This window comes from Nothobranchius furzeri, chromosome 2 (genome assembly GCF_043380555.1).
Source record: "Nothobranchius furzeri strain GRZ-AD chromosome 2, NfurGRZ-RIMD1, whole genome shotgun sequence".
Lineage (NCBI taxonomy): Eukaryota > Metazoa > Chordata > Actinopteri > Cyprinodontiformes > Nothobranchiidae > Nothobranchius > Nothobranchius furzeri.
In genome coordinates, this window is record NC_091742.1 from 4,615,319 (window position 1) to 4,641,657 (window position 26,339).

At 42.0% G+C, this 26,339-nt stretch overlaps 1 protein-coding gene across 1 annotated transcript; it reads left to right on the forward strand.

Annotated features, from left to right (window-relative positions):
* Positions 1-3,967: 3,967 nt before the first annotated feature.
* Positions 3,968-26,272, forward strand: LOC107377595 (DBH-like monooxygenase protein 2 homolog). The gene is made up of 16 exons (XM_070543199.1): positions 3,968-4,312; positions 4,432-4,578; positions 7,877-7,991; positions 11,301-11,506; positions 11,581-11,727; positions 22,460-22,612; positions 22,692-22,775; positions 23,057-23,212; positions 23,318-23,420; positions 24,548-24,720; positions 24,800-24,888; positions 24,982-25,078; positions 25,175-25,234; positions 25,352-25,470; positions 25,579-25,657; positions 25,922-26,272. Exons 1-16 carry the CDS (start codon positions 4,043-4,045, stop codon positions 26,090-26,092), a joined length of 2,169 nt encoding a protein of 722 aa, XP_070399300.1. The 5' UTR covers positions 3,968-4,042; the 3' UTR covers positions 26,093-26,272.
* The last annotated feature ends 67 nt before the right edge of the window (positions 26,273-26,339 follow it).

Consider the following 26,339-nt stretch of genomic DNA (forward strand, 5'->3'; position numbering starts at 1 on the left):
CATAAAAGTGATGAACAGAACCGGTGACAAAGGGCAGCCCTGGCGGAGTCCAACCCTCACTGGGAACAGGTCCGACTTACTACCGGCTATGCGGACCAAACTCACGCTCCTCTGGTAAAGGGACTGAATGGCCCTTAACAGAAAGCCACCCACCCCATACTCCTGGAGCGTCCCCCACAGGGTGCCCCTGGGGACACGGTCATAAGCCTTCTCCAAATCCACAAAGCACATGTGGATTGGTTGGGCAAACTCCCATGCCCCCTCCATCACCCTTGCAAGGGTATAGAGCTGGTCCACAGTTCCATGGCCAGGACGAAAACCACATTGCTCCTCCTCTATCTGAGATTCAACTATCGATCGGACCCTCCTCTCCAGTACCTTGGCGTAGACCTTTCCAGGGAGGCTGAGGAGTGTGATCCCCCTATAGTTGGAACACACCCTCAGGTCACCCTTCTTAAAGATGGGGACCACCACCCCGGTCTGCCACTCCCTAGGAACTGCCCCCGATGACCACGCAATGTTGTAGAGACGTGTCAACCATGACAGCCCTACAACATCCATAGCCTTGAGATACCCAGGACGAACCTCATCCGCCCCCGGGGCTCCGCCGCTGTGTAGTTGTTTGACTACCTCAGCAACTTCTGCCCCCGAGATCGGACAGTCCATCCCCAGGCCTCCCAGCTCTGGTTCCTCCTCGGAATGCGCATTGGTGGGATTGAGGAGCTCCTCAAAGTATTCCTTCCACCGTCCGACTATAGCCTCAGTTGACGTCAGCAGCTCCCCATCCCCACTGTAAACAGTGTGAGCGAGTTGCTGCCTTCCTCTCCTGAGGCGCCGGACAGTTTGCCAGAACCTCTCTGGAGCCGATCGATAGTCTTTCTCCATGGCCTCACCAAACTCCTCCCACGCCCGAGATTTTGCCTCGGCAACTGCCACTGCTGCACCCCGCTTGGCTATCCGGTACCTGTCTGCTGCCTCCGGAGACCCACAGACCAGCCACGCCCTGTAGGCCTCCTTCTTCAGCCTGACGGCTCCCCGAACCTCTGGTGTCCACCAGCGGGTACGGGGGTTGCCACCACGACTGGCACCGGCCACCTTACGACCACAGCTAGCAACAGCCGCCTCGACAATCGCAGAGTGGAACAAGGCCCACTCGGACTCAATGTCCCCCACTGCTCTCGGGACGTGGTCAAAGCTCTGCCAGAGGTGGGAGTTGAAGACCGTCTTGACAGGTTCTTCTGCCAGGCGTTCCCAGCAGACCCTCACTATGCGTTTGGGTCTGCCAGGTCTACGCGGCATGTTCCCTTGCCATCTGATCCAACTCACCACCAGGTGGTGATCAGTTGACAGCTCCGCCCCTCTCTTCACTCGGGTGTCCAAAACATACGGCCGCAGGTCAGATGATACGACTACAAAATCTATCATCGACCTGTGACCTAGGCTGCCCTGGTACCAAGTGTACCGGTGGGCATCCTTATGTTCGAACATGGTGTTCGTTATGGCCAAACTGCGGCTTGCACAGAAGTCCAATAACAAAACACCGCTCGAGTTCAGATTAGGTGGGCCGTTCCTCCCAATCACACCCCTCCAGGTCAAGCTGTCATTGCCCACGTGAGCACTGAAGTCCCCCAGCAGGACAATGGAGTCCCCTGATGGAGCACTATCTAGCACTCGTCCCAGGGACTCCAAAAAGGGTGGGTACTCTGAACTGATATTTGGCCCATAAGCACAAACAACAGTCAGGACCCGTTCCCCGACCCGAAGGCGCAAGGAAGTAACCCTCTTGTCCCCCGGGGTAAACCCCAACACACAGGCAGAGAGTCTCGGGGCTAACAAAAAGCCAACCCCAGCCCTCCGCCTCTCACCCGGAGCAACTCCAGCAAAGTAGAGTGTCCAACCCCTCTCCAGGTCTCGGGTTCCAGAGCCAATGCAATGTGTCGAGGTGAGTCCGACTATATCTAGCCGGTACCGCTCAACCTCTGCCACAAGCTCCGGCTCCTTCCCCGCCAGCGAGGTGACGTTCCATGTCCCAAAAACTAGTTTTCTTGTCCGGGGATTGGACCGCCAAGGCTCCCGCCTTGGTCTGCCACCCGATTCGCATTGCACCGGACCCTTCATGTTCCTCCTGCGGGTGGTGGGTCCACAGTTGGACGAGCCCATGTATCCGGTTCGGGCTGGGCCCGGCCGGGCCCCATGGGCGAAAGCCCGGCCACCAGGCGCTCGCTCACGGGCCCCAACCCCAGGCCTGGCTCCAGGGTGGGACCCCGGTAACTCTCCGGGCCGGGTACTCCGACTCTTCGTTTTAACCGCCATGAAAGATCCTTCGAACCGTTCTTTGTCTCACCCTTCACCTAAGACCAATTTGTCATGGGAGACCCTACCAGGGGTTATTTAAAATTATTATTGTGAAACTTGAAGTGTCCTTCAGCCTGGGACGGAACAGCAGCAGATAAAGATGGTTTCAGCAGACATCATGGCTCCTGGCTTCGTTAATCTGTGGGGCAAAGTTACAGTCGACCCAGCTTGACCCAGCTGGGAAAATGTGACCTTTGTCACAAATTAGAGGCCATTAATGACGCTACACGCTGTTATTACTTTCATTTTGTTTCTCTTGTCAAAAATCTTCAAAGCTTTTGGAGATAAACCGTGAAAATGACTGTTTTTGTTGTTGTTGTTTTCTTAACCCACAGAATGATCAGTTTTACTTTACTGAAGAAAGAAAAACAGTTGTCACCTCTTGATCCTCCACCAGAGGGCAGCAGACATTTAAATGACTGTAAATAACAGGTTTTAGATAAAATTACTCATCCTGACTCCACCTGGATGCTTTAATACCAGAAGTGGTTTAATGTGAATTTGCAACAATATTGTTAGTAATCACAGATTAGGCAAGGCAAGGCATTTTCTCATTTACTCAGTTAAAAATAAATACATAAATAAAAAATTGAAATAAATTATGAGCTAGATCTAATATTATTTAAATTATTTTCAGAATAGTTGTTTATTATGTACGAGATATTTTTTCATATTCTGTCAGTATGTTTATTTTTCCAAACAGTCCACAGACGTTACAAATTTAAAAGAAAACAATCTTCTTGTGCTGCCTGGAAACAACATGGTTCCAGATGACTTAGTAGCATAACGTGTGAACCACTGCGTGCTCAGTTGCTCATTTCACGAGCCTCAAGGATAAATAAGTAAGTAACTGACTTGTGTAATGTCAACAAAAAGTTTAGTAAACACAGAAGCAGCCTCCACCTTCAGGTGGGACTTTAAGATGACGCAGCACGAAATCCACGGAAGAGAGGAAACAATGACTCAGCAAGAAGAAAATGATGATGTGTTTAAGATTACGCATCAAATTTCTATTTATTGCTTATGTTTGTTGGCACAGAGTGAGATAAAATGCCACTTTAAAGAGCAAAAGCAATGTTCATGATGAGTGAATAATGGTGCTTAAAGTTTTTTCTCAACCCGAAGGATTTGGGAGTCCAACATTCCTGTAAAACGAGACTCTTCTGGGTCAGAAAAAAGTCTTTGAAACATGAGAAGATGACAGGGGGAGAACAGAGAAAGCCATGGTGAATGGTTGTCAGTCTGGCTCTCTTTTGTCTACTTCTCAGACATAAACACCTGAATTTGACTGAAAACAGGTGGAAATGAACCTGTAGACGAGGTTAAACCTCAACATCAGGTCACTAAACAGCAGCTCACCCTGGAGCAGCATGTAAACAATCTAAAAGTGTTAAATATTTTAACACTGTGCACACCCGACCTCGCACAATTTTACAGCAACTTCAAACATTAATGATCAAGCATCGACAATAAAGAAATCAACAAATGTGAAGCTTAAGAAAATAACACAAAACAGCACAAAAACTGCTGATGTCATTCCTACAAGGTCAAGTTCTGAATAACTGAGCATTTCTTGAGCTCATGGCAACAGTGCAGGTGTGTCGTCAAAGGAGGTTGGGCGGGAAGGTGTTTTGGCATCTCTGAAGCAATTGTGCTCAGTTTGAAGGTCTCCAACCACAGAGACATCATGTCTGCTTTGTTCTCTTTATTCTTCATCTTACTGGCTTTGGGAAAAGCAACAGCAACCTTGAACTATAGCTTAGCATACTCGGCGTACCTGGATGCAGGTCAGCAAGTGAACCTGAAGTGGGGTTTTGATAATCCACAAGGAAACATTACATTCCAACTGACAGTGAACACAACCGGATGGCTGGGCTTTGGGTTCAGTGCAAACGGAGACATGGATAACGCCGACATCGTCATGGGGGGAGCTGGATCCAGTGGGAACTATTTTAAGGTAACCTTTTACCCTTAAATATTTCTATACTATCAATATTTGTGCTAAATTTTGATTATAAACTGAAAACTTTGAGTGAAATTAGTGCTCTCCTGAAAAATGATCCCTACGTTCTGCAGGATTATTTTTCCACAGGAGAAGCCATGCCTGTAGCGGACACCAAGCAGAGCTACACTCTTCTCTCCATGTCTGAAAACAATAGTCAAACCCTGATGACATTTCAGAGGCCTATAAATACCGCTGACAACCAAGACTTTCTTATCACCGTAAGAACTTCTTACTTTTTTCTACTTCATGATAACAGTGGATGCAACGCAGAAAAGCACCACTAAATCATAAATACATAAACTAGACAATTATGCTAAGATAGCTGCATAAAGCTGTTTCAACAAAAATGTTGAGGCTGCTGTCAGTGGCTAATTAGGGTCACCATGGCAACCTTATATTTGCGTGTCACACTTACGACTGCAGACTAAAGGCTGATTTATACTTCTCCATCAGCTCAGGATCGGATTTGCGTACACGCATTAAGGGAGATGTTTTCCCTTCAGACTTCTCCGTCACCTGAGGAGTGTTGCAAAGCCGTTCCCCGCCAGGACAACAGAGGCCGTAGCCACCGTTACAGTCACGTATCAGGCCCAAGATGGTGTTTTTACTACTGTGTTTGCATTGTGTGTGTATATCTCCAACACACTCTCACACCCGAAGCGGCTAAAACTGACAATGGGTGACCAAGCGCTTGTTTCTGATGCATCAGGAGGCGCCGCGTGGTGTCAGAGCGTCGGTTTCCAAAGCCCGCAGGAAAACGCACATTTGACCGACATTTAACCTCTAACCTCTTGCTATTTAACCTTCCCCTCACCCCCATCCTAACCTTAACCCAGTTTCTCTTTCCAAAATTCTCGTTAACCGTGTTTGAGGGGGGCGTTACAACTAGAAACAAAGTTTTGCATGCGCAACTGGGTTTAGCTTAGGATGGGGGAGAGGGGAAGGTTAAATAGCAAGAGGGTAAAGGTCACAATTTGGTTAATTCTCTGCGGGTGTCGGAAAGTGCTGCACTGGCAATGCGCCTCGCCTCGTGACGTTTCAGAAACAAACGCTTGATCACCCATCGTCAGCTTCGTGTGTGAACGTGTGTTGATATTTCAAAGCCTTTTTGACAGGAACACATTTGTCCAACATTCCCCTCCACCTCTTCATACGATTGGCACCTCTAAACCCACGTTTTCCATCCAGGAATAAAACGCTTGCTGCGTATCTTTGTACTCCTTTTGTCACGGGTGAAGAAACGCTCATTATTTTGTTCTTTTTCCGCAAGGCGTTCTTCAATCTGCTCCGTATCTCATTTTTGAGGGGAAAATGGTGGTGCTGTTGACGAATTTAAAGGAAACGGCATCCTGACCAATCACAAGATCATGACAGATAGTTAAAAAGTTGGGTATGTCTCCATCGACCTCTGCGAGCGCGTCGGAGAGCCCTCGCACCGACGCGTAATGGTGTTGCGTGTCTCCGACGCAGACGGAGAAGTATAAACTAGGCCTTAATCAAACAGATGGCAAACTCAGTAGGCGTTTGTTTAGTCTAATGTCGGCAAATTGTTACGTATTTATTCATGTCATGGCGTTAACAGTTTCAAAATGCTTTTACCAAATTTAAGAGTAATAGATAATCAGAATAAAAATACTAGATATGGAGATTTTTACCAAAATCATAATATCAAGTAAAAAATCATAATGGCTGCTCCATTCATTACTTGTTTAAGTGGCTAAATAACAAATATGAAATCAGCTGTGGTGTTTTCTCCTCCATGGCCCATACAACTGAACTAATGAAACATTTTATTACACTTTAATACTGTGTGATGACAACATAAATCCCTACTTTGTTCCCTGTAAAATTGCTGGTCATAACCCTGTTGTAAACCTTTTTACCCAAGGGCGTGTCCAGGGTGTGGCCTGGTGTGGCACATGCCACCCCTGATATCTGATTGGCCACCCCACTGAGTTCCATTTAAATTGACTTTAAATTTTCAACTGAAGGCTTGGGGTTATATAATTTGTCCCCCATCTCACCCCCCCCCCCCCCCCCCCGCCCTCCCTCCATAACCATAGGTGCCTCCCATACATAAACAATTGGCCCACCTGGGCCACCCCATTTGAAAAGGCCTGGATACGCCACTGTAACATAAGTTTCTTTGTTAGGTATGTCCATTCATTCATCCTCCCTTCAGCTGGGTCGTTTTCTAATATGGAGATCAAGGAAGAAACCTAATGTGTCACTTATGTTAATTTGGTCATTGAACCACAGAATTGGTAAATGCCATCCATCCATTGTTTGAACCCGCTTGTCCACGTAGGGTCGCGTGGGGGCTGGTGCCTATCTCCAGCGGTCAATGGGCAATCAGGCGGGTACACCCTGGACAGAGAACCAGTCCATCGCAGAGAATTGGTAAATGTTTAAAAAAAAAAGACAACTTCTTTGCAGATCCCCTTTTAGCAAAGCTGACAGTGTCCAGAAGATAGTTACAAGGGATGTCTGATATAATTGATGTACCATCAATACCGGCCGATATCGATATTAAAATTTAATATCGGAAAATATCGAGATCTGTTTTTCGTTCTTTAATGACCCAACCTTTACATGCCATACACATATTGTACATCAAAGTCTTCAGTTACTTCTCATCTCTGTCAAAATGTCAAAATATGACAGATCTGAGGTAAGGATTTTGAGATGTTTTAGCTCTTTTTATTACATTTGTTTGTAATGTCCAATGAGTCTGTGGAAATAACAAGTGTTTCGCAAATATTTAGAAAAGTTCAATCAGATCAAAATTCAGCATGTGTGATATTGTTACATCATAAGTTTAGCACTCTTCTAAATTTTAGGAAAATCGCAATTGTGTAAAATCCATAAAAGATTTCAAAATACTTTTTCAGGCATGTAAAATCGAACTTTCTGGGAACCGTTTAAAGTTTGAGTGACACTTCTCCTTTAACGTTTTCCCTCGCTGTAGAGCTCCAAAGGGGGTTGGGTCTGTGACAGAAACAGATCAGGTGAACAGCAATCAGGGCACTTACTCATTTATGCCTATGCACCCTTATTGATACCATCAAGTGATAAACACGAGAACAGCTGGTATGTTTTGTCCTTGTTCAGAGGTTAACTGAACAAATGCACTTTGATGTCTTTAATGTCCTTAAATTTCTTTATTGTTTGCATCGAAACTTTCCTCACAGCTCATAATTGTATTGTTAGTTTATTTGTTTGTGTGCTGCACCTCTCGAGTTTCCAGCTGTATAATTATGTGGAGCCTACTGTAAGTGCCTTTGTTGGACTTGAACATCCATGTATTCTGCCTTCAGCAGAGCAGTTTTCCAGTAAGAGGACAATGGTAACAGGACAATATGCTGCACAGGATTTTTTTCTCCAGTGAATGACAGAAATACCAAAAAAGTTCTGTAGTGGAAAACTACAGGGTTATATTTGCTGTTTCAGCGCCACCCAATAAAGGCTGTAAAAATAACATTTTCTAATTTGACTAAAGTAATCTTTATCTTGCAGAATCAACCCATTCTTGTGATCTATGCCTACGGACTAACAGATACAATTCAATACCACGACAACCGTCGAGGACACAAGCAGCTGAATTTGCTCAACTATACAGGATCTGACAAAAGTAAGTATTACTACATTTTTGCTGATAAATCAATTTCTGTGCACCTACGCTGATTTTTTGCACAAACATCTCTTTGCATGATACCTGCAAAATGAAATGGCACACTCTAAAATATATCCCATTTGCTGTCCAGAATAGGTATTGTAACGTCCGAAAGGGTCAATTTTTCACCATCTACATTGACCAACATAGTGACCTTTCATCTATAGAAATAAATCCACTTTCTATTTGGCATTCCAAACCCAGAAGGCTCTACAGTGCTTGTTTACATACCATTAAGACAAAACATTCAAACATTCTCAGCCAAGGTTCTTGCACTCACTGTGTGAACGCCAGAAGTCAACATTCTTCAGACTCCACGATTTTACAGTTATAAGTTAAATAATCATGTGTGATGAATGAACAAGATATTTAAATCAAATGTTTTAATAATCTGTGCTTAAATCAATGAATTTGAAATGAATATTGTTCTTACAATGATCCATTTATATCACAAATCACTGTGTGTTTTATTTAACAAGTTAATCACTGTTTACACTCATACACATTACAATAAGACACATATTAAGGTTAAGAATTTTGTATCTGAGGAAGGCGTGGCTTTCTGAGGGATGTTGGTAAATACTCAGAAACGTGTCAAATTCAAACTTGGCCAGAAATCATAACAAAGTAGTTTAATAAAACAAGAATTACTTCTCAATTAATTCAGTTTCTCGCTGACCCTCGAACCGGCCAATTCGGGAAAGAAGCATTTTTGAAACCATCTTCTCCTTTGACCTCCTGTCAAAGCCTCTCTGCAACGCTGTGGCTGATACCAGACAACCGGCTCTTCTAAGAGCCAAACAAACATCAACATTAGATGCAAATAAGCATTCCAGCTTCCTGCCTTCACTTGGAGGGTTCTCAGACTGGACGGGCTCTATCAGAACTGGCTACAGGTTCCTGATATCAGAGGTTCACTCCACCGGCAGTGACGATCAACCCCCACCAGATCGAAAGAGAACCTTCACACCAAGGGTGTGTAGACTTGGCACGACAGATTATGTCTGATCTTCGTCTTCGTCTTCGTCTTCCTCCGCTTATCCGGGTCCGGGTCGCGGGGGCAGCATCCCAATTAGGGAGCTCCAGGCCGTCCTCTCCCCGGCCTTGTCCACCAGCTCCTCCGGCAGGACCCCAAGGCGTTCCCGGACCAGATTGGAGATGTAACCTCTCCAACGTGTCCTGGGTCGACCCGGGGGCCTTCTGCCGGCAGGACATGCCCGAAACACCTCCCCGGGGAGGCGTCCAGGAGGCATCCTGACCAGATGCCCAAACCACCTCAACTGGCTCCTTTCGATCCGGAGGAGCAGCGGTTCTACTCCGAGTCCCTCCCGAATGTCCGAGCTCCTCACCCTATCTCTAAGGCTGAGCCCGGCCACCCTACGGAGGAAACTCATTTCGGCCGCTTGTATCCGCGATCTCGTTCTTTCGGTCATTACCCAAAGCTCATGACCATAGGTGAGGATTGGGATGTAGATCGACCGGTAAATCGAGAGCCTGGCCTTCTGGCTCAGCTCCCTCTTCCCCACGACAGATCGGCTCAGCGTCCGCATCACTGCAGACGCCGAACCAATCCGCCTGTCGATCTCCCGATCCCTCCTACCCTCACTCGTGAACAAGACCCCGAGATACTTAAACTCCTCCACTTGAGGTAGGACCTCTCCCCCGACCGAATTATGTCTGATGCTGTTTTTAATAAACAATTCTCTAGTTTAGAACCAAACAACAAATTCTTTTACACCCAGATTTCACAATTTCTCTCAGATACAAAGAGCGGTTGCTACAACATCTAGCTTCCATCACAACCCCTCCCATCCACCACATCACATCTCATCATTTATATCTTGTCATGTATAAATTGTTAGTTTAGGAAAAGAAATAAATTCATTTCATAAACTATAAACTTGACTCTGTCTGAATTAATACGAAGTGTGTTTATGGTCCCTAAACAAGCAAAGAACCCTAGAATCTTCTGATTGAACATTCAAAGATCAATCAGATTGATATTTCATATTTGTATGGACTATCACATCTTATTGGCCATAATTAATATGTATTAATTGCTACAGAATAATGCAACAGTGTTGTACAGGAGTCTTGTTAAATAGATTAATAACATTAATACATGAGCCTATTTGTTTGTACATTCTGAAATTATTTATGATCATCCAGAGGAAATATCAAGCATCAACCTTGAAGAAATCCTTAACCCATTATTGCCATTGACAAATACATGTTCTTTACAGGTGTGGGTGACTGAAAAAACATTTTAAAATGTTTTTTTTCTCTGATTTCAATCGGTCTCTCTGAGTTTTTCATGCAGGCTGAGCATAAAAATAGTCTTCTACACCTGTCTCCTTAGCTTCTGATAGAAAATAGACGGTGAAATTCTAGGATTTGACAATCCTGACAGTTCTACGTCACGCTGTCACTAAACATTCATGGACTCACCCATCTCGACTCACGACGGGGAAGGCTGTTTTAACATCTGGGAATCAGCATTGGACGTCTTGGCTAATTTAAGCTAATCATTAGCATTAGCAACTTCACCACACGGCAGAAGCTCCTCCAGGCTTGTGTTGTTTAGATAAAAAATCCACATCACAAGTCAGTGCTGTTGCGTTGCTGGTATCCAATCCGGGGTGGTGTCCAAATATCAGGAAATAAGACTCGAAAACCTGCTGTCTGAAACTCAGCTGTGATGTGGGCAAACTTTAGGTCCTGGAAATGGTACACCAGTATACTTTTTTACAACGACTTACAATGCATTCATTCCCACTGGAGACCACTGCAATTGTATTGATTAAATGAGTCAACAACTCCTTTGAACTAAACTTGTTATTCTTTAATGCCAGTAAAACAACTATTTGATAATCATTTTTATTTTGTTTAGTAAGTCATTGGAATACAACAGCAACAGACTAATTAAATTGGCCCTTGACACCTGTTAATTCTCCATCAGGAGGCAAAAGGCACACATAGAACTGGACATGGCAGGTTTATGATGAAAGTACTAACCCCAATCCTCCATCTGAAGAGGTTTGATGCTAATATGCTAAATTTGAAGCTGACAATTAATACAAAAAGATGCTGTATGTTTTAAAGATTCTACAGATGAAAATTCCCTTCAGGTCCAGTGCGGGTGTGTCATCAGAGCAAGGCGGGAGAGTGTTTAGATGACATTATACACAGTTTGATGTTTCAGACCTCACAGAAACATCATGTCTGCTCTGCTCTCTCTCCTCTACATCTTTATTACAACGACACTAGCGACAACCTTGTCTAACTCGATGTACCTGGATTCAAATGAACTGGTCAACCTGAAGTGGGGTTTCGACAATCCACAAGGAAACATTACATTCCAACTGACCATCAACACAGTGGGATGGCTGGGCTTTGGTTTCAGTGCAAACGGAGGCATGGATGACGCAGACATCGTCATGGGGGGAGTTGGATCCAATGGGAACTATTTCAAGGTAACTTTTTATTCTTAAATCCATCAATTGGTTTGTTTTCCAACATAAGATCAATTATGAGCCTCTGTTTATAGGATTACTATTCCACAGGCGAAGTCATGCCTGTAGCGGACACCACACAAAGCTACACTCTCCTCTCCGTGGCTGAAAACAACGGTCAAACTGTGATGACGTTTCAGAGGCCAGTGAACACAAACGACAACCAAGATTTCCAAATCACTGTAAGGATCTCGCCTGTCAATCTATTAAGGTTTCGCTGGATCGGAACTGTCAATTGTTCTGCTTCAACTGGGCGCTTTTGTGATTTGGGAACATAAAATCTCACATGGGATTTTTATCCACTGAATGACTGAAATTTGATAGTTTCTGCTAACATAATCTGTAATACGACCTCTGCAGTTACACACACACACACACACACACACACACACACACACACACACACACACACACACACACACACACACACACACACACACACACACACACACATACACACACACACACTTATTCGACTCCATATTGGATATAACGTCTAGCTGCTTTTCCTTATTCAACTAAAATATCCATTTGTGTTGCAGGATAAATCCATTTATATAATTTATGCCTACGGACTAACAGATGAGATTGCATACCATGAGAAGCGTCGAGGCCACAAGCAAGTGAATCTGTTCAACTACAGTGCAGCAAGCCAACTTTGCACTTCCTGGATCGTGATTGTGGGAGCATTCGTCCTTTTGCTGCTCTGGATTGATATCATGTAACATGAATTCACAAGCAGCAGGTCATTGTCCAATTTTATAAGAGGAAAAAAGAGAAATATTTATGATTAATAAGCTAAATTAAGCATATGTCAAGTAGGATTCTGATTTTTTTGGTACTCATAGTGAAATTTATAACTTAAGCATAGGTTTGGTGTCCTGGGTTTAAACTCGAAAGCTTTAGTTGTTGTTTTGTGATTGTTTTCCAGCACATTTTACTGTAAACATCATGTTCATAATGAGTTAATTACTAGTCTGCTCTAAATGACAATATTTAATGAGGTGAAATGGTTGATCTTCATTTTTTATGTATTAGTGCTACTATCACCACTGCCCTGGCTCTGAAAATCTAGTTTTATTTAATAGTTATTTTATAGTTTTTTTAAATAAACAAACATACATTGTAGATAAAAAACACATCAAGACAGTCTTACTAATTAGAGGACATATCTGAATACTGGTTTAGCTTTGTCTGCTGTGGATTTTCCAGTTGCTGAAACACATTTTTATACAAATAAAACCTCTCTGGAGATGGAATTAATGAAGTCTTTTTTTTTCTTCTTTTTATGCTGTCATGTGCGGTTTTAAAACAAATGTTTTTATGTTTAGAGATTACAAACAGTAAACCTGATTTACAATAGCTAAAAGACCAAAATACACCATTTTGATTTTAGTTTTGAGGATCTGTTGAATTTAAATGGAAAAAAGTCAATTGTCTCATTATGAGTTTTAACTAACACAATAAAAGTCAGACTAAAAACTGAGTTTCTAATTTTGCTCTGATGCCACATAAAATGCCTTTTTATCTGACTACCCAATTGAAAGTGTATTAGAGATTTAAGGAAGGATCTGGTGCTGGGTGTAAGTGGGGAGGTGAGTGTGTGTGTGTGTGTGTGTGTGTGTGTGTGTGTGTGTGTGTGTGTGTGTGTGTGTGTGTGTGTGTGTGTGTGTGTGTGTGTGTGTGTGTGTGTGTTTATTTATTTGTTAAAGGCAAAAAAAACATGTACACTAGAGATAATCGCATATGGTATCCAGGCATATAGTTTGGCCATGGCCAATAAACAGAGCTCAGTCGTTCGGACAGAATTTATGGTTGTCTTACAAACCATAGACATAAATACAGATGCTCTGGAGAGTGTAACAGTAATGCCGCCATATTGGATTGTGTCCTTTCCAAACCCAACTAAAGGGAGTGCAGAATTATTAGGCAAATGAGTATTTTGTCCACATCATCCTCTTCATGCAAGTTGTCTTACTCCAAGCTGTATAGGCTCGAAAGCCTACTACCAATTACGCATATTAGGTGATGTGCATCTCTGTAATGAGAAGGGGTGTGGTCTAATTAGTTTCTAAGTGTAAAGTAAAATGTGTTACTTCCTTAACTGGATAGCCAGCAAGGTTGCTGGTCTTCTTGCTTGCTTACATGGTAGCCCTATCCTGCCACAAGTTCACTACGCCACCTAGTGGTCTGAACATAAAATGGCAGTGTAGTACTGTGAGTGCAAGTGAATGATGAAATGAATGAAACTAAATTAGAAAGGACAATGTCTGTTTTATGTGTCACTTTTTATCCATCCGTTTTAATCTATTTCTATAGTTTTAACCCTCTACAAATACAAACACATAATTTTGTGGTTGATGTCACACAGTGCTATGAATCTAATCATTGTACCTAGTAGGCTATCACTACAAAAAAGCAGTGGATCACACAAAACATGACATACAGTATGTTGAAACCTTGATAGGTATATTTACAATTTGAAATGGGTAGAAAGTATACTTTTAGCATTGCCAACATTAAATTGTTCCTCAGACCATTTAGGAACCGTATCAATAACAGTGCAAAAATTATTCAACATAAACACATTGAGCTTCATCCATTCTTTGTAAACTTAACAGAAAACAGCTGAACTGCACCAGACCTCATCTTCAGTAATGATGGGCACATTTAAAGTATTTTTAGCCTCAGTATGAGAAACTAAATAAATAACAAAACGTACTTTTGCTCCATAAACAGTCAATGTTTAAACAAAATAATATTTCCTGCAGTCAGGCCATGTAAATAAATTAAACAACTGCTGAAATAAATAATGGTGGATTATATGCTTCAGTTGTCTATGTTTCACTTGGAAATATTAACCTGCTTCACCTTGTAGTGCACCATTGGCGGAAACACGTCATCATATCAGTGCTAGTCCACACTCGTTCCCTCAAACCAACAATTGTACCTCATGAGAAGAAGCTTCTCAAACTTGCGATCAGACAACTTGTTCCTCTTTGGAGTGAGAATTAGGTTTCCCAGGCTGAAAAGCCTTTCAACCGGGGGCACTCGAGGGGGTGGCTGCATTAAGTTTAAGAGATAGTTTCTTTATCAGCGGGAAATGCTTCAGAGAGTCTAACCCTGTAGCTCCTGATGTGAGGTACTTGGCTACCTCAGCTTCAGCAGTGGCATAGGTGTCATCCTCTCTGCAAAGGAGAAGAACTCATCCTCTTTGCTAGAACATGGGTGCTGTGCTGTGTCGGTGGCGCAGGTACCTGGTTGTAGCTGATTGTGTTTGGGGAGAAGTTTTCGACACTCTGCCAGCAGACGTGCCTTTGCGAGGTCCCTCCGTGCCTGGTCATGTAACCAACGAAGCTTGAATTTTGGTAGTGTCACAGCAGCCAGGAGAGCATCTTCACTTCCAAGAACATGTGCAAACCTTGTCCTGACTGCCTGTAATAATGACACAGCAAGAGTGCAAAAAGCATTATTGCATGAGAAAGTATGCATTGTTTCAACAATAAATGAATTAAACATTAACACCATGCTGTAGTTTTATATAGCATGTATTTTATTTTGTAAATAACATGTATTTTACTACATGTTGTATATATATATTTTATTTATTGATCATCATTTATTTATTGAGCAATCATGCATAGCCTTTATACACCCAAACACTAACGACACAATTTAAAAGGCAATTGAGTTAATTTCATTAAAGGGATATTCCACCCCTAAGTAAAATGTATCTATTCCCCGGCGTTAGATAAGAGGAAAAAAAGCATTTTGTAAACAGCTCAGTCATTCTCCTGATCTGGCAGCAGTCAGTTTGCTTTAGTTTAGCATAAAACAATGTAAGTGAGAGGAAACTAGCGTTTGGGTTTTCCCATTCACTTGTTTTATCCTAAATTAAAGCAAACTGACTGCTGCCAGATCAGGAGAATGACTGAGCTGTTTAGAAAATGCTTTTTCCCTCTTATTTAACTCTGAGGAATATAACAACAGACACAATTTTACTTCAATTCAGTTTCAATTCAAGTTTATTTATATAGCGCCAAATCACGACAAGAGTCGTCTCAAGGCACTTCACATAATAAACATTCCAATTCACAGTTCATTAAGCCAATCAGAAATAATGTTTCCTATATAAGGAACCCAGCAAATTGCATCAAGTCACTGACTAGTGTCAGTGACTATACAGCAATCCTCATACTAAGCAAGCATGCAGCAACAGTGGAGAGGAAAACTCCCTTTTAACAGGAAGAAACCTCCAGAGAATCCTGGCTCAGTATAAGCAGCCATCCTCCACGACTCACTGGGGATCGAGAAGACAGAGCAGGCACACACACACACGCACACACACACACACACACACACACGCACACACACACACACACACGCACACACACACACACACACACGCACGCACGCACGCACACACACACACACACACACACACACACAATAATGTGTCTACAGTTCTATTGTGATGTCTTAGTAAATATTCTATTTGGTGAGATAAACTTTATTGTATTTATCCTAGTGGATCTCTAATTAAATGGGTAAACTAGCAGAAACACGTCCAATGTCAAGGAAAGCAAAAAGTTATTATCAGGAGATGGAGAATGTTTAAGTAGTTAGCAGCAGTATGTTGGACGATGGCCCCCTCCATGAGGCCACCACAGCTCAGCAGAACATCGTTGTTGCTTCTTCTGGGGAGAAAAACACTTAGAGAGTAAATAAAGTTAACAGCTGAAATTGTAGAAAGGAATACAGTTAAAGAGCAGATAGTAGAAGAAAGTAGTAGAGTGTGGAAAGTGGTCAGTGTATCCTCCAGCAGTCTAAGCCTATAGCAGCATAACTACAGAGAAAACTCTGGATAATCTATCCTATTTAGATGGAGGCATGTTGGAGGCAGGGCAAGGGAGAGCCGCCTTTACCGACTGTACACTCCACTTCCCTGTAATCCCCCACTTGTCCAGATTTAGGCTAACATCAGATTTTAACTATAGGCCCTATCAAATAAAAATGTTTTAAGCCTATTCTTAAATGTAGACAAAGTGTCTGCCTCACGGACTAAGGCTGGGAGCTGGTTCCACAGGAGAGGAGCCTGATAACTAAAAGATCTGCCTCCCATCCTAATTTTAGATATTCTGGGCACCACCAGTACACCTGCAGTCTGAGAGCGAAGTGCTCGGTTAGGAACGTATGGAACAATCAGATCACTGATGTATGATGGAACTTGATTATTAAGAGCTTTGTATGTGAGAAGGAGGATCTTAAAATCTATTCTGAATTCAACAGGTAGCCAATGTAGGGAAGCTAAGACAGGAGAGATATGATCTCTCTTTTTAATTCTCATCAGAACTCTAGCTGCAGCATTTTGGACAAGCTGAAGACTTTAACTACATTCTGTGGACTTCCTGAGAGTAATGAATTACAGTAATCCAGTCTTAATGTAATAAATGCATGAACTAGTTTTTCAGCATCACTCCTGGAAAGGATGCTTCTAATCTAAGCAATATTCCGAAGGTGGAAAAATGAAATCCTACAAACCTGTTTAACCTGGGAATTGAAAGACATGTCGTGATCAAAGATAACACCAAGGTTCCTTACTTTGTTCTCGAAGATTAATGTAATGCCATTCAGGTCAGGCGACTGGCTAAGCAATTTCCTTTTCTGGATTTCTGGTCCAAAGATGAGAACTTCCGTCTTGTCTTGATTTAAAAGCAAAAAGTTTAGAGTCATCCAATGTTTTATGTCCTCAAGACAAGCCTGTAATCTACCCAACCGATTAGGTTCATCAGGGTTAATGGATAAATATAGCTGAGTATCGTCAGCATAACAGTGGAAGTTTATCCCATGCTGTCTAATGATTTTACCAATTGGGAGCATATATTTAGTAAAAAGAATTGGTCTGAGCACTGAACCCTGTGGTACTCCACAAGTAACTCTGGAGTATGTACTAGCCTACATTGGGATTTTCTACTTTAATTTATTTTATTTTATTATATATATAATTCAAAGATGCTAGTGCGACTGCCAAATCCTCAGTGCTTATCCTGCTCGACTTATCGGCTGCATTTGACACTGTCAACCATGGCTTCCTTTTGTCCACACTCTCTAGCATGGGCATTACAGAGAAAGCACACGCCTGGTTTGAATCGTACCTCACAGGACGATCATTCAGTGTATCTTGGCTTGGACAATCCTCTACCATGCACCATCTTGCCACAGGAGTCCCCCAGGGCTCTGTACTAGGACCTCTTCTTTTTGCCATATACACCACCTCACTGGGTGAGATCATTCGATCACATGGCTTCTCCTACCACTGCTATGCAGACGACACCCAGCTCTGTCATTTCCACCGGACGACCACACTGTCTCTGCACGAATATCAAACTGCCTCTCTGACATATCAAAATGGATGAAATCCCACCATCTCTAACTCAACCTCTCTAAAACTGAACTACTTGTCATCCCAGCAAAACCATCCATACAGCACAATATCTCAATCCAAAATGACTTCCTATCTCTGGCTCCTTCAAAGGCAGTTCGAAATCTGGGTGTTGTGATTGATGAACACCTGACCTTTAAAGATCATGTTGCCTCTGTTGCTCGTTCATGCCGCTTTGCGCTATATAACATACGAAAGATCAGACCATACCTAACACAACATGCCACCCAGCTCCTGGTGCAATCTACTGTCATCTCCCGCCTCAATTACGGCAATGCCCTTCTAACTGGTCTTCCAGGCTGTACTGTGAGACCTCTTCAAATGGTCCAGAACGCAGTGGCGCGCCTGGTCTTCAATCAGCCAAAAAGAGCACACGCCACCCCTCTGTTCATTGAGCTCCACTGGCTAGCGCTGTCATGGTCTGCGTCAGCCCCTTCCTTTTTTGTGCCTCCTGGTGTCCTCCATCCCTCTCTAGATTCCCTCTTGTGTCCCTTTGTTCCCCAGCTCCTCTTGTACTCCACTCCTGGTTCCCCCCTTGTGCTCTCTTAGCAGCCTCATGGGTCCTTGTCTGCATCCCTGTTATGTGTCTTATGTTGTAGCCCTTTGGCGCCCTCATGTGTCCTTTTTCTGCATGTCAGTTTAGTGTCATGTTATCTTTTCTACCCTTTCCTCCCAGGTCAGCTCCAGCCTTGTTCTCCCCAGCTCAGTGTGTGTGGGTGTATGTGCTATGTCCTCCTCCAGCTAGTTTGTGTGAGTCCTTCCCTCTGTCTTTTGGTAATATTTGTTTAGTTTTGTGTTTAGGTATTTGACCTCCTCTGTTTCTGTTTTCCCCATTGAGTTGATTAGTGTCACCTGCCTTCCCTCCAGCCCTCACTCCACACACCTGCTTCCTGTTTCCTTAATTTGTCTCCCAGTCTATTTAAGCCCGGTATTGTCTATGTCTTGTGTCGGTCCATTAATGTATCTGTATGTTATTCTGTCAGTGTTTGCTCGTGCTCTTGATGAGCTTTGTTTCTCCAGCGTTGGAGTTCTGGACTTTAGGCTCGCTGCCTGGATTTACTTTTGTTCCTTCTTCAAAAATAAAGGATTTTACTTTTCATCATCTCTGCCTCGTGTCATCCTGGGTAACTGCATATTTGGGTCCTAACATCCTCAGAACGTGACAAGCGCTAGCAGCACGCATCAAATTCAAATTGCTAACACTAGCATACAAAGTCCGAGATGGTATGGCTCCCATCTACCTGAATCCTCTTGCAAAGGCTTACGTCTCGGCCCGGCCGCTCCGGTCATCACAGGATCGTCGGCTAGCAGTGCCTACACCACTCTCAGGACAATCTAGACACTTCTCATGCATCGTTCCACAAATGTGGAGTGACCTTCCTAGCACTACCAGAACAGCGGCTTCCTTTTCAATTTTCAAGAAACTCCTGAAGACCCTGCTCTTCAGAGAGCATCTTCTTAACTAGCACCTTCCCTGCACCCGTCCCCCCCCCCTCTACCGTCCACTCCTTGTTCCCTCCTCTCCATGATTGATGTCAAGTTGTTATTGTTGTTGTTAGCCTCAAGGGCAAATGCCGATTATCACTTGTAAGTTGCTTTGGATAAAAGCGTCTGCTAAATACATAAACATAAACATATATTTTTAACTGATTTTGTGAAAATCTTAATAAAATGTGTTTTTAGTTGGGTGCACACCTTCCTCAGTAAAAATAAATGCACTAGGGGCAAATGGAGACCCATACAAGATGGAGGCTGGCCACTACGGCAACTCCTATAGGCAGAGCCAGTCTACGGAGCATGTATGATGTCACACGGCTGGATGGTGCTAGGACCAATCAAAGCAAACAAATAACGGGGCAGTTTGCCATTCACCATTGAAAAAGAAGAAAATACAACTAGTTTGAAAATAAAGGATTTTAGTAGCCTATCATCCAAAGTTGATGCCAAAGCTGTTTCAAATGAGCACCGTTCCGGAGCCGACACCATCTTTTTATTTTTTTCTTTATCCCACCTCTGGTGCTAAGCTGGCAAACATAGAGCACTGTGATTGGTTCAACCTAAATTTGTTTGGGCCAATGGTAGACCTGCTAAGGAACAATAAAGCATGGCTAGATCAACCTACAGAGTAAAAACTTTTGCTATGGTACGATTTTTCTGGATTTCTAGGCTGAGTCAACGGGGTTGGCTTGAGTAATCTTTGTTGTTCCACATCCTTCCTGTAGTCAGATTCATCATTGTCAAACCAACTACATTTTAATCAAATGATTGCTAAGATATCTTGCAGAAAAAAACCTATGCTTGGTACACATTATTATGGAAAGCTGGTGTTGAAAATGGTGGTAGAAGAGGTGATGTAGTGGCCGGAAAGGTCAAGAGGTCATCTACAAGAAGTATTGAGCTGAATTGTGAGTCTTTCGGATAAAACCTGATGGGAGAGGTTCGTGTGCTGTTTTTTTCCCATCAGCTCCAAAGTAGGTTCCTCTTTTGGCCAACGTTGAGATGTGCTTCCAGTAAAGTCTAACGCTGACATGTTAACAGTAAACTGGAGTGAATCAGAATGTTCCTGTGTTCCAGCCAAAAGTTTTCAGTAAGAGGGCGTGTTTATGATAACACTTATCAGAAGTGACAGATGCTTCCAGAGGTTTCCTGTTTCTAAGTCAACACTGTAGCAAGAATTTGTAAGATTTGTAATTAGCCCATTTGCCTATTGACACATTCAGTCCTGGCAGCAACAGTGTATTGCCTATGTCTGTGAATTGCTGCTGTTAAACGTAGTACAGGAGTTGATTATAAATACAAACTAACATGTCATGTTTATCAATGGTTAATGTCACAGTCTCCATCCATCCTCCCATCCATCCATTGAAAACAGGATGTCTACCAATATTATGACAATGGGCATCGTGTTTACTGGTTCAGATTACTGCTATGGAAATGCAGTAATCTGGGAGCATGAGGACAGTCGTGTCACTGGTTCAGACAAAGCTCCAGGTTGCATTCTGCCCAAACTAATCCAGAGTGACACACGAGTCCCAGACCTCTGGGTGAGTCAGAACAGAGTGGATGACAGCTGACATTGTATCAGACACGGACCAGTTCTGCATAAGCTGTTGGTCCACAATGATGTCCCCTCAGTTCTCATGTGGGACAAGGGCTACAATTAATTTCAACCACAGCTTGGTTCAGAGAGGTTGTCCTGATTAGTTCCTGAGTTTATTCCCATTGTGGTGTCTGGGCCAGCTTTTCATAGGTTTGAAAATTGGGAAAGTAGAACATAGAAGCAAGTTTCAGTGTGGTTTCAGAAATTCCAAACAACTGTTCTCTCTTTCCTGTTATCTACTCATCTCATCTATGAGAGGAGGTGTTTTGTCTTACGAAGGAGGTGGCTTGGCAAGGCTAAAGCCTTTGCACTCAGTCTGAAAGTTTCCAACCCCACAGAGACATCATGTCTGCTCTGCTCTCTTTTTTGTCAATTTTATTAGCCTTAGGAAAAGCAACACTACGTTCAAACGACTTGCCTTTCTCGTTGTACCTAGATCCGAGTCGACAGGTCAATCTGGAGTGGGGTTTTGATAATCCACAAGGAATCATTACATTCCAACTGACCTTCAACACAACCGGCTGGCTGGGCTTTGGTTTCAGCCCAAACGGAGGAATGAATAACGCCGATATCGTCATTGGAGGGCTTAGATCAAATGGGAGCTATTTTCAGGTAAGCATCTACGCTTCTGTATTTGTGCTTAGTGTTGTATAGCTATAAGTTTTGTAACGTTAACATAATTTGGTGCTGTCCTAAACTTGTGTCCCTATGTACATTAGGATTGTTATGCCACAGGAAACGCCAGGCCTGTAGCAGATGATAAACAGAGCTATGCTCTCCTCTCCATGACTGAACAAGACGGTCAAACCAGGATGAAGTTTCAGAGACCTATGGATACATGTGATGACAAAGACCTTCTCATCACAGTAAAGCACGGTTTGCTTTTTCTTCCTTGCTCCTGTATTCAGTAGACGTAGAAAAGACTCCTGATTACACAAATACCTCTTTGATTTGGTAAATATAAAATATCAGTGTTCAACTTATGTTTTGAGGAATGACAACAGTTGAAGCTGGACCAAATGGCTGCAGTTTATCTTTTTAAAACTCTTTTTCCCAGTTTTCGACAATTATTTTGTAGCTCAGGTGTCCCAACCATCACTGTGAGAAGTCTCCTGAATCTCTTTGTTAGAGCTGAAACTGCATTTAAAATGCTTTCAGCTGGGTGTTATATCCAATATGGAGACAATCATGACATAATAACATGCCATACAGGGTTTTGTTCTCCATTCAACAGCAGTAATACTATACAGTTTCTGTGATGAAAACCGATGCTCTGTCTTTTGTTGTTTCGCATGCACACGTTTACTATTTAAGGAAATGTTCTAAAAACGTAATTTTAGGAAGGATTGTTGCTTTTGTAAATGTCTTACAGGACCAACCCATTTATCTGATATATGCCTACGGAGAAACGGATGAGATAAAATACCACGGTGGGCGCCGAGGCCAGAAGCAAGTACATCTGCTCAATTATCTGGTCAGGTCCCTCTCGCCTAACGCCACATATCTCAGTGTCAGAGTGGAAAATGTACGTAGGAAACATTAAAACCAAATACACCAGTATTCCTGAGAGAAAACCCCTAACCCTGACCCTAACCACTTTGCAGATTACCATTCCCCCCAAAGACACCTACTATCACTGCAAAGTTATGCAGCTTCCCGTCTTGGTCACAAAGCAGCACATTTATCAGGTAATAATCTCTTATTACAGAAAATTCTCTTTTCTCCATCACTTTGGTAGCCTGGCAAGCCATCCGATATATGAGAATGCATATGGTCTAGATTCTAGACTATCACTTTGGAGCAAACTGGTATAGTTTTTGGTGGTTTTATTTTCTCAAGTTATTGATTTTTGTGTCTTAATGGTGTCCAGTATCCTCAATAGGTGTGACAGATGAAATAACAATGGGAAAAAAATAGATCTCAACAGCTAAGTTTTCCCTAAAAATGTGTGTGTTTGATTTTGATTCAGATTGAGCCCATCATTGAGAACCCCACGGTCGTCCATCACATGCTCCTCTATCGCTGCCCCACTTTTGTGGAGGCACCATATGATAATGAGTGCTACATGGGACACATAGGAGATGCCTGCTTTGCAGTTATAGCTTCATGGGCTGTTGGAGGAGGGGTGAGTCGATCATTTTCTACCTCCAGTCTCCTCTTTCTCTGTTTGAAAGAGTTTTTAATTTAACTTACTCTTTCCTCCCTCAACAACTCATCTGTGAAACTTTAGTCATTTGAGCTTCCAGAAAATACAGGGATTCCTATTGGAGGGAATTACAGGAGTCATTTCTACAGGCTGGAGATCCATTACAATAACCCACAAATGAAATCAGGTGATTATTTTCAAATATACAGCGCTGTGAAAAAGTATTCCCTCTGTTACAAATGTATTAGGCATTTGCTGTTTTTGGTCACAATTAAATGTATCTGTCATGGATTTTATCAATATGTTTATCAATAACCCATTTCCTGTAGTCGGAGAGAGATGGAGACAATGTGCAGACAAGTCAAACAGTTATAACTGTGACAAGACGCACGAGGCAAAATGCCCCGAACATCTGTTCACTGACTTTATTTATAGAGAGATGTGAGTGGAGAGAGAGAGAGAGAGAGAGAGAGAGAGAGAGAGAGAGAGAGAGAGAGAGAGAGAGAGAGAGAGAGATTGTGTCTGTGTGTGGGAAGTCAAGAATGTGTGTGTGTGTCTTGTGTGGATGTGTCTGAATATGAGCATGCAGAGAGGCATAGAGCAATAAATTTACATCCTGTTGATTGAGTCCATGATCAAGAATTAATAAACATAAATTTTTCCCATAACAGTATCAGATCAGCAAACTAATTTCATTTTCAAACATATCCTGAGCAAATAATCTGAGTAAATGCGAAATTCTATTTTAGATGATTCTGAAGCAACAAAGCAGCCACAGACCATCACACTGCTACCACCATGTTTGACTGTTGCTGTAATGGTTTTATGCATACACACAGCAATCATCTTGGAACCCTCAGCAGAACTTCCCTTGAACTCTACGCTACACCTCTATATATATTAGCAGTACTCTGCTGCCACCTAGTGTTAAGTTCAGTACACAACATTTACAATGGTTCATGTCTATTTACACATCATTAATAATACATATACTGATATTTACACATCCCAACAAATCTCCCAATGGCTACCTTTACAATGAGATCAAAGTAATCAAATATACATTTTGGTTACAGAAAAATACTTATTAAAGTCAACTGGGTAAGTCATTTGTGCCTCACTAACATTATTTTTGATTAAAGAAAATTGCTTGGGTGCAAATTGTCTTGACCGATTAAAATGTGATTAATCAAGAGTAATTAATCAAAAAGTCCGTAATTAATTAGATTAATTTTTACTTGAGTCCCACCCTTAGCTGTCTTGTTTGTATATTGTTTGGAATTGAGTTTTTTATTGTTTTGTCTCTTTGTACAGGAATCACAGACAGCTCAGGACTAAAACTCTACTACACAGACCAACTCCGACAGCATGATGTGGGGATTTTAACCACAGGTGTTCCGCCAATGTACCCCTTTCAGTACAAAATCCCTCCTAAAATCACTCAGTTCCACACTTATGGAGTTTGTAATACTATTAACTTTTCTCAGGTGTGTAATATGGATCATAAATGGTAAGAATATTGTCACTTCCTTTGTTTTCATGTCAGTCTTTAACATCTTCTTACAGCTTGTGAATAAAACACCTGATCTTCAAGTGTTTGCCGTGCTCCTGCACACCCACTTGGCTGGAAGGAAAATCAGAGTTGGTCATTTCAGGTCAGAAAAACAGGAAATGCAAAAACTCTATAAGTTAGAGAATTTAATGAAACCGAAAAAGAGTTTAAAATAATGTTCTTGTTGTTTATGAAGAAATCAACAGCAAATAGACTTTCTGGGTTTGAATGAAAACTACAACTTTGACCTGCAACAAATTGTCTCTTTGGGGAGCCTTAAAACAATCAAACAGGTAAATCTTATTGTACAAACTGGTAAAAAATAAATAAATAATAATAATAAAAAGGGAGCTCTCTATGGATTCTCATCATTTTGTTTTGCTGTTTAGAGTGATGATATTGTTGTGGAGTGCACCTACAATACTGAAAATCGCAATCAATCCACCAAGGTTGGTCATCATTGCTGCAGTAACAGAAACAGAAACCTGTCATGTTTTAGTAAAATTGTGAAACAAACAAAAAACCTGCAGCAATACTTACCACATCATCCATATGCGTTCTTTCAGATGGGTTTATCCAGCACTGATGAGATGTGCTTGGCCTTCTTGCTTTACTACCCTGCAATCAACATCACATCTTGCATTAGCCACCCAAATACATCGCTTTTACCATCTTCATATGACCTGTAAGACCCTGTGAGCCTGTAGGGATAATCGCATGCATTATGTTGTTTTATTGGTAAAATGTACATTGACATGCTCTGTTAAAATGTCTCTGGGATCATTTCTGACAGCATGTCGGGGTTTCAAGGCAACACTGTTGAGAACTTGTTGAAGACCTTACCACAAATTCAGGTCATCTCGGATGTAGATGTAAGTTTTTGAAAAATGTAAACATATTCAATCCAACAAAAAAAAATTTCCAGGATGTTTTTTAAGATATGAATGCAAAAAGACAAAGAAATAAATGTGATTGTGCACACTCATTGTCATAACCCTTATTTAATGTAAATGCATTTAGACATTTTTTTGCTTATTTCTTTTATTGTTTAATACACTATGAGGAATTCAAATTGAATAATTCTTTTTATGAAATAATAAATTAATTTTTTTAAACTTTTTCTTTCTTTTTCACAGGGCAAAATGTTTATTGATAAAAACAGTGTTGTCAAGGACTTGATGAAGACTCCCACCGCTGTTTGTAAGGATTCAGGAAATCCAGGCGCTGGAGCGACGAGATTCCACACGACCTGGATTATGAACACAGGAGCAATTACACTTTTACTATGCTGGATCATTATAATGTAACATATCTGCACAAACAATACATCACTGTGCAATTTTTACAAAGAATGTATTTTTTCTGAACTGACCAACTTGGAAATAGAATATAAATTTTGTTAGCAATAATAGATATATCGATAATTTTACTAGGATTTTATTATAGTTTCAGTTGCCTGATTTTAAAATGTCTTAAATAAGAAGCAATTGTTTTTGTTCTGTTCCTTCTTTCTTTAACACTTGATTTTCTAGTCCACATTTTCCATGATTGAAT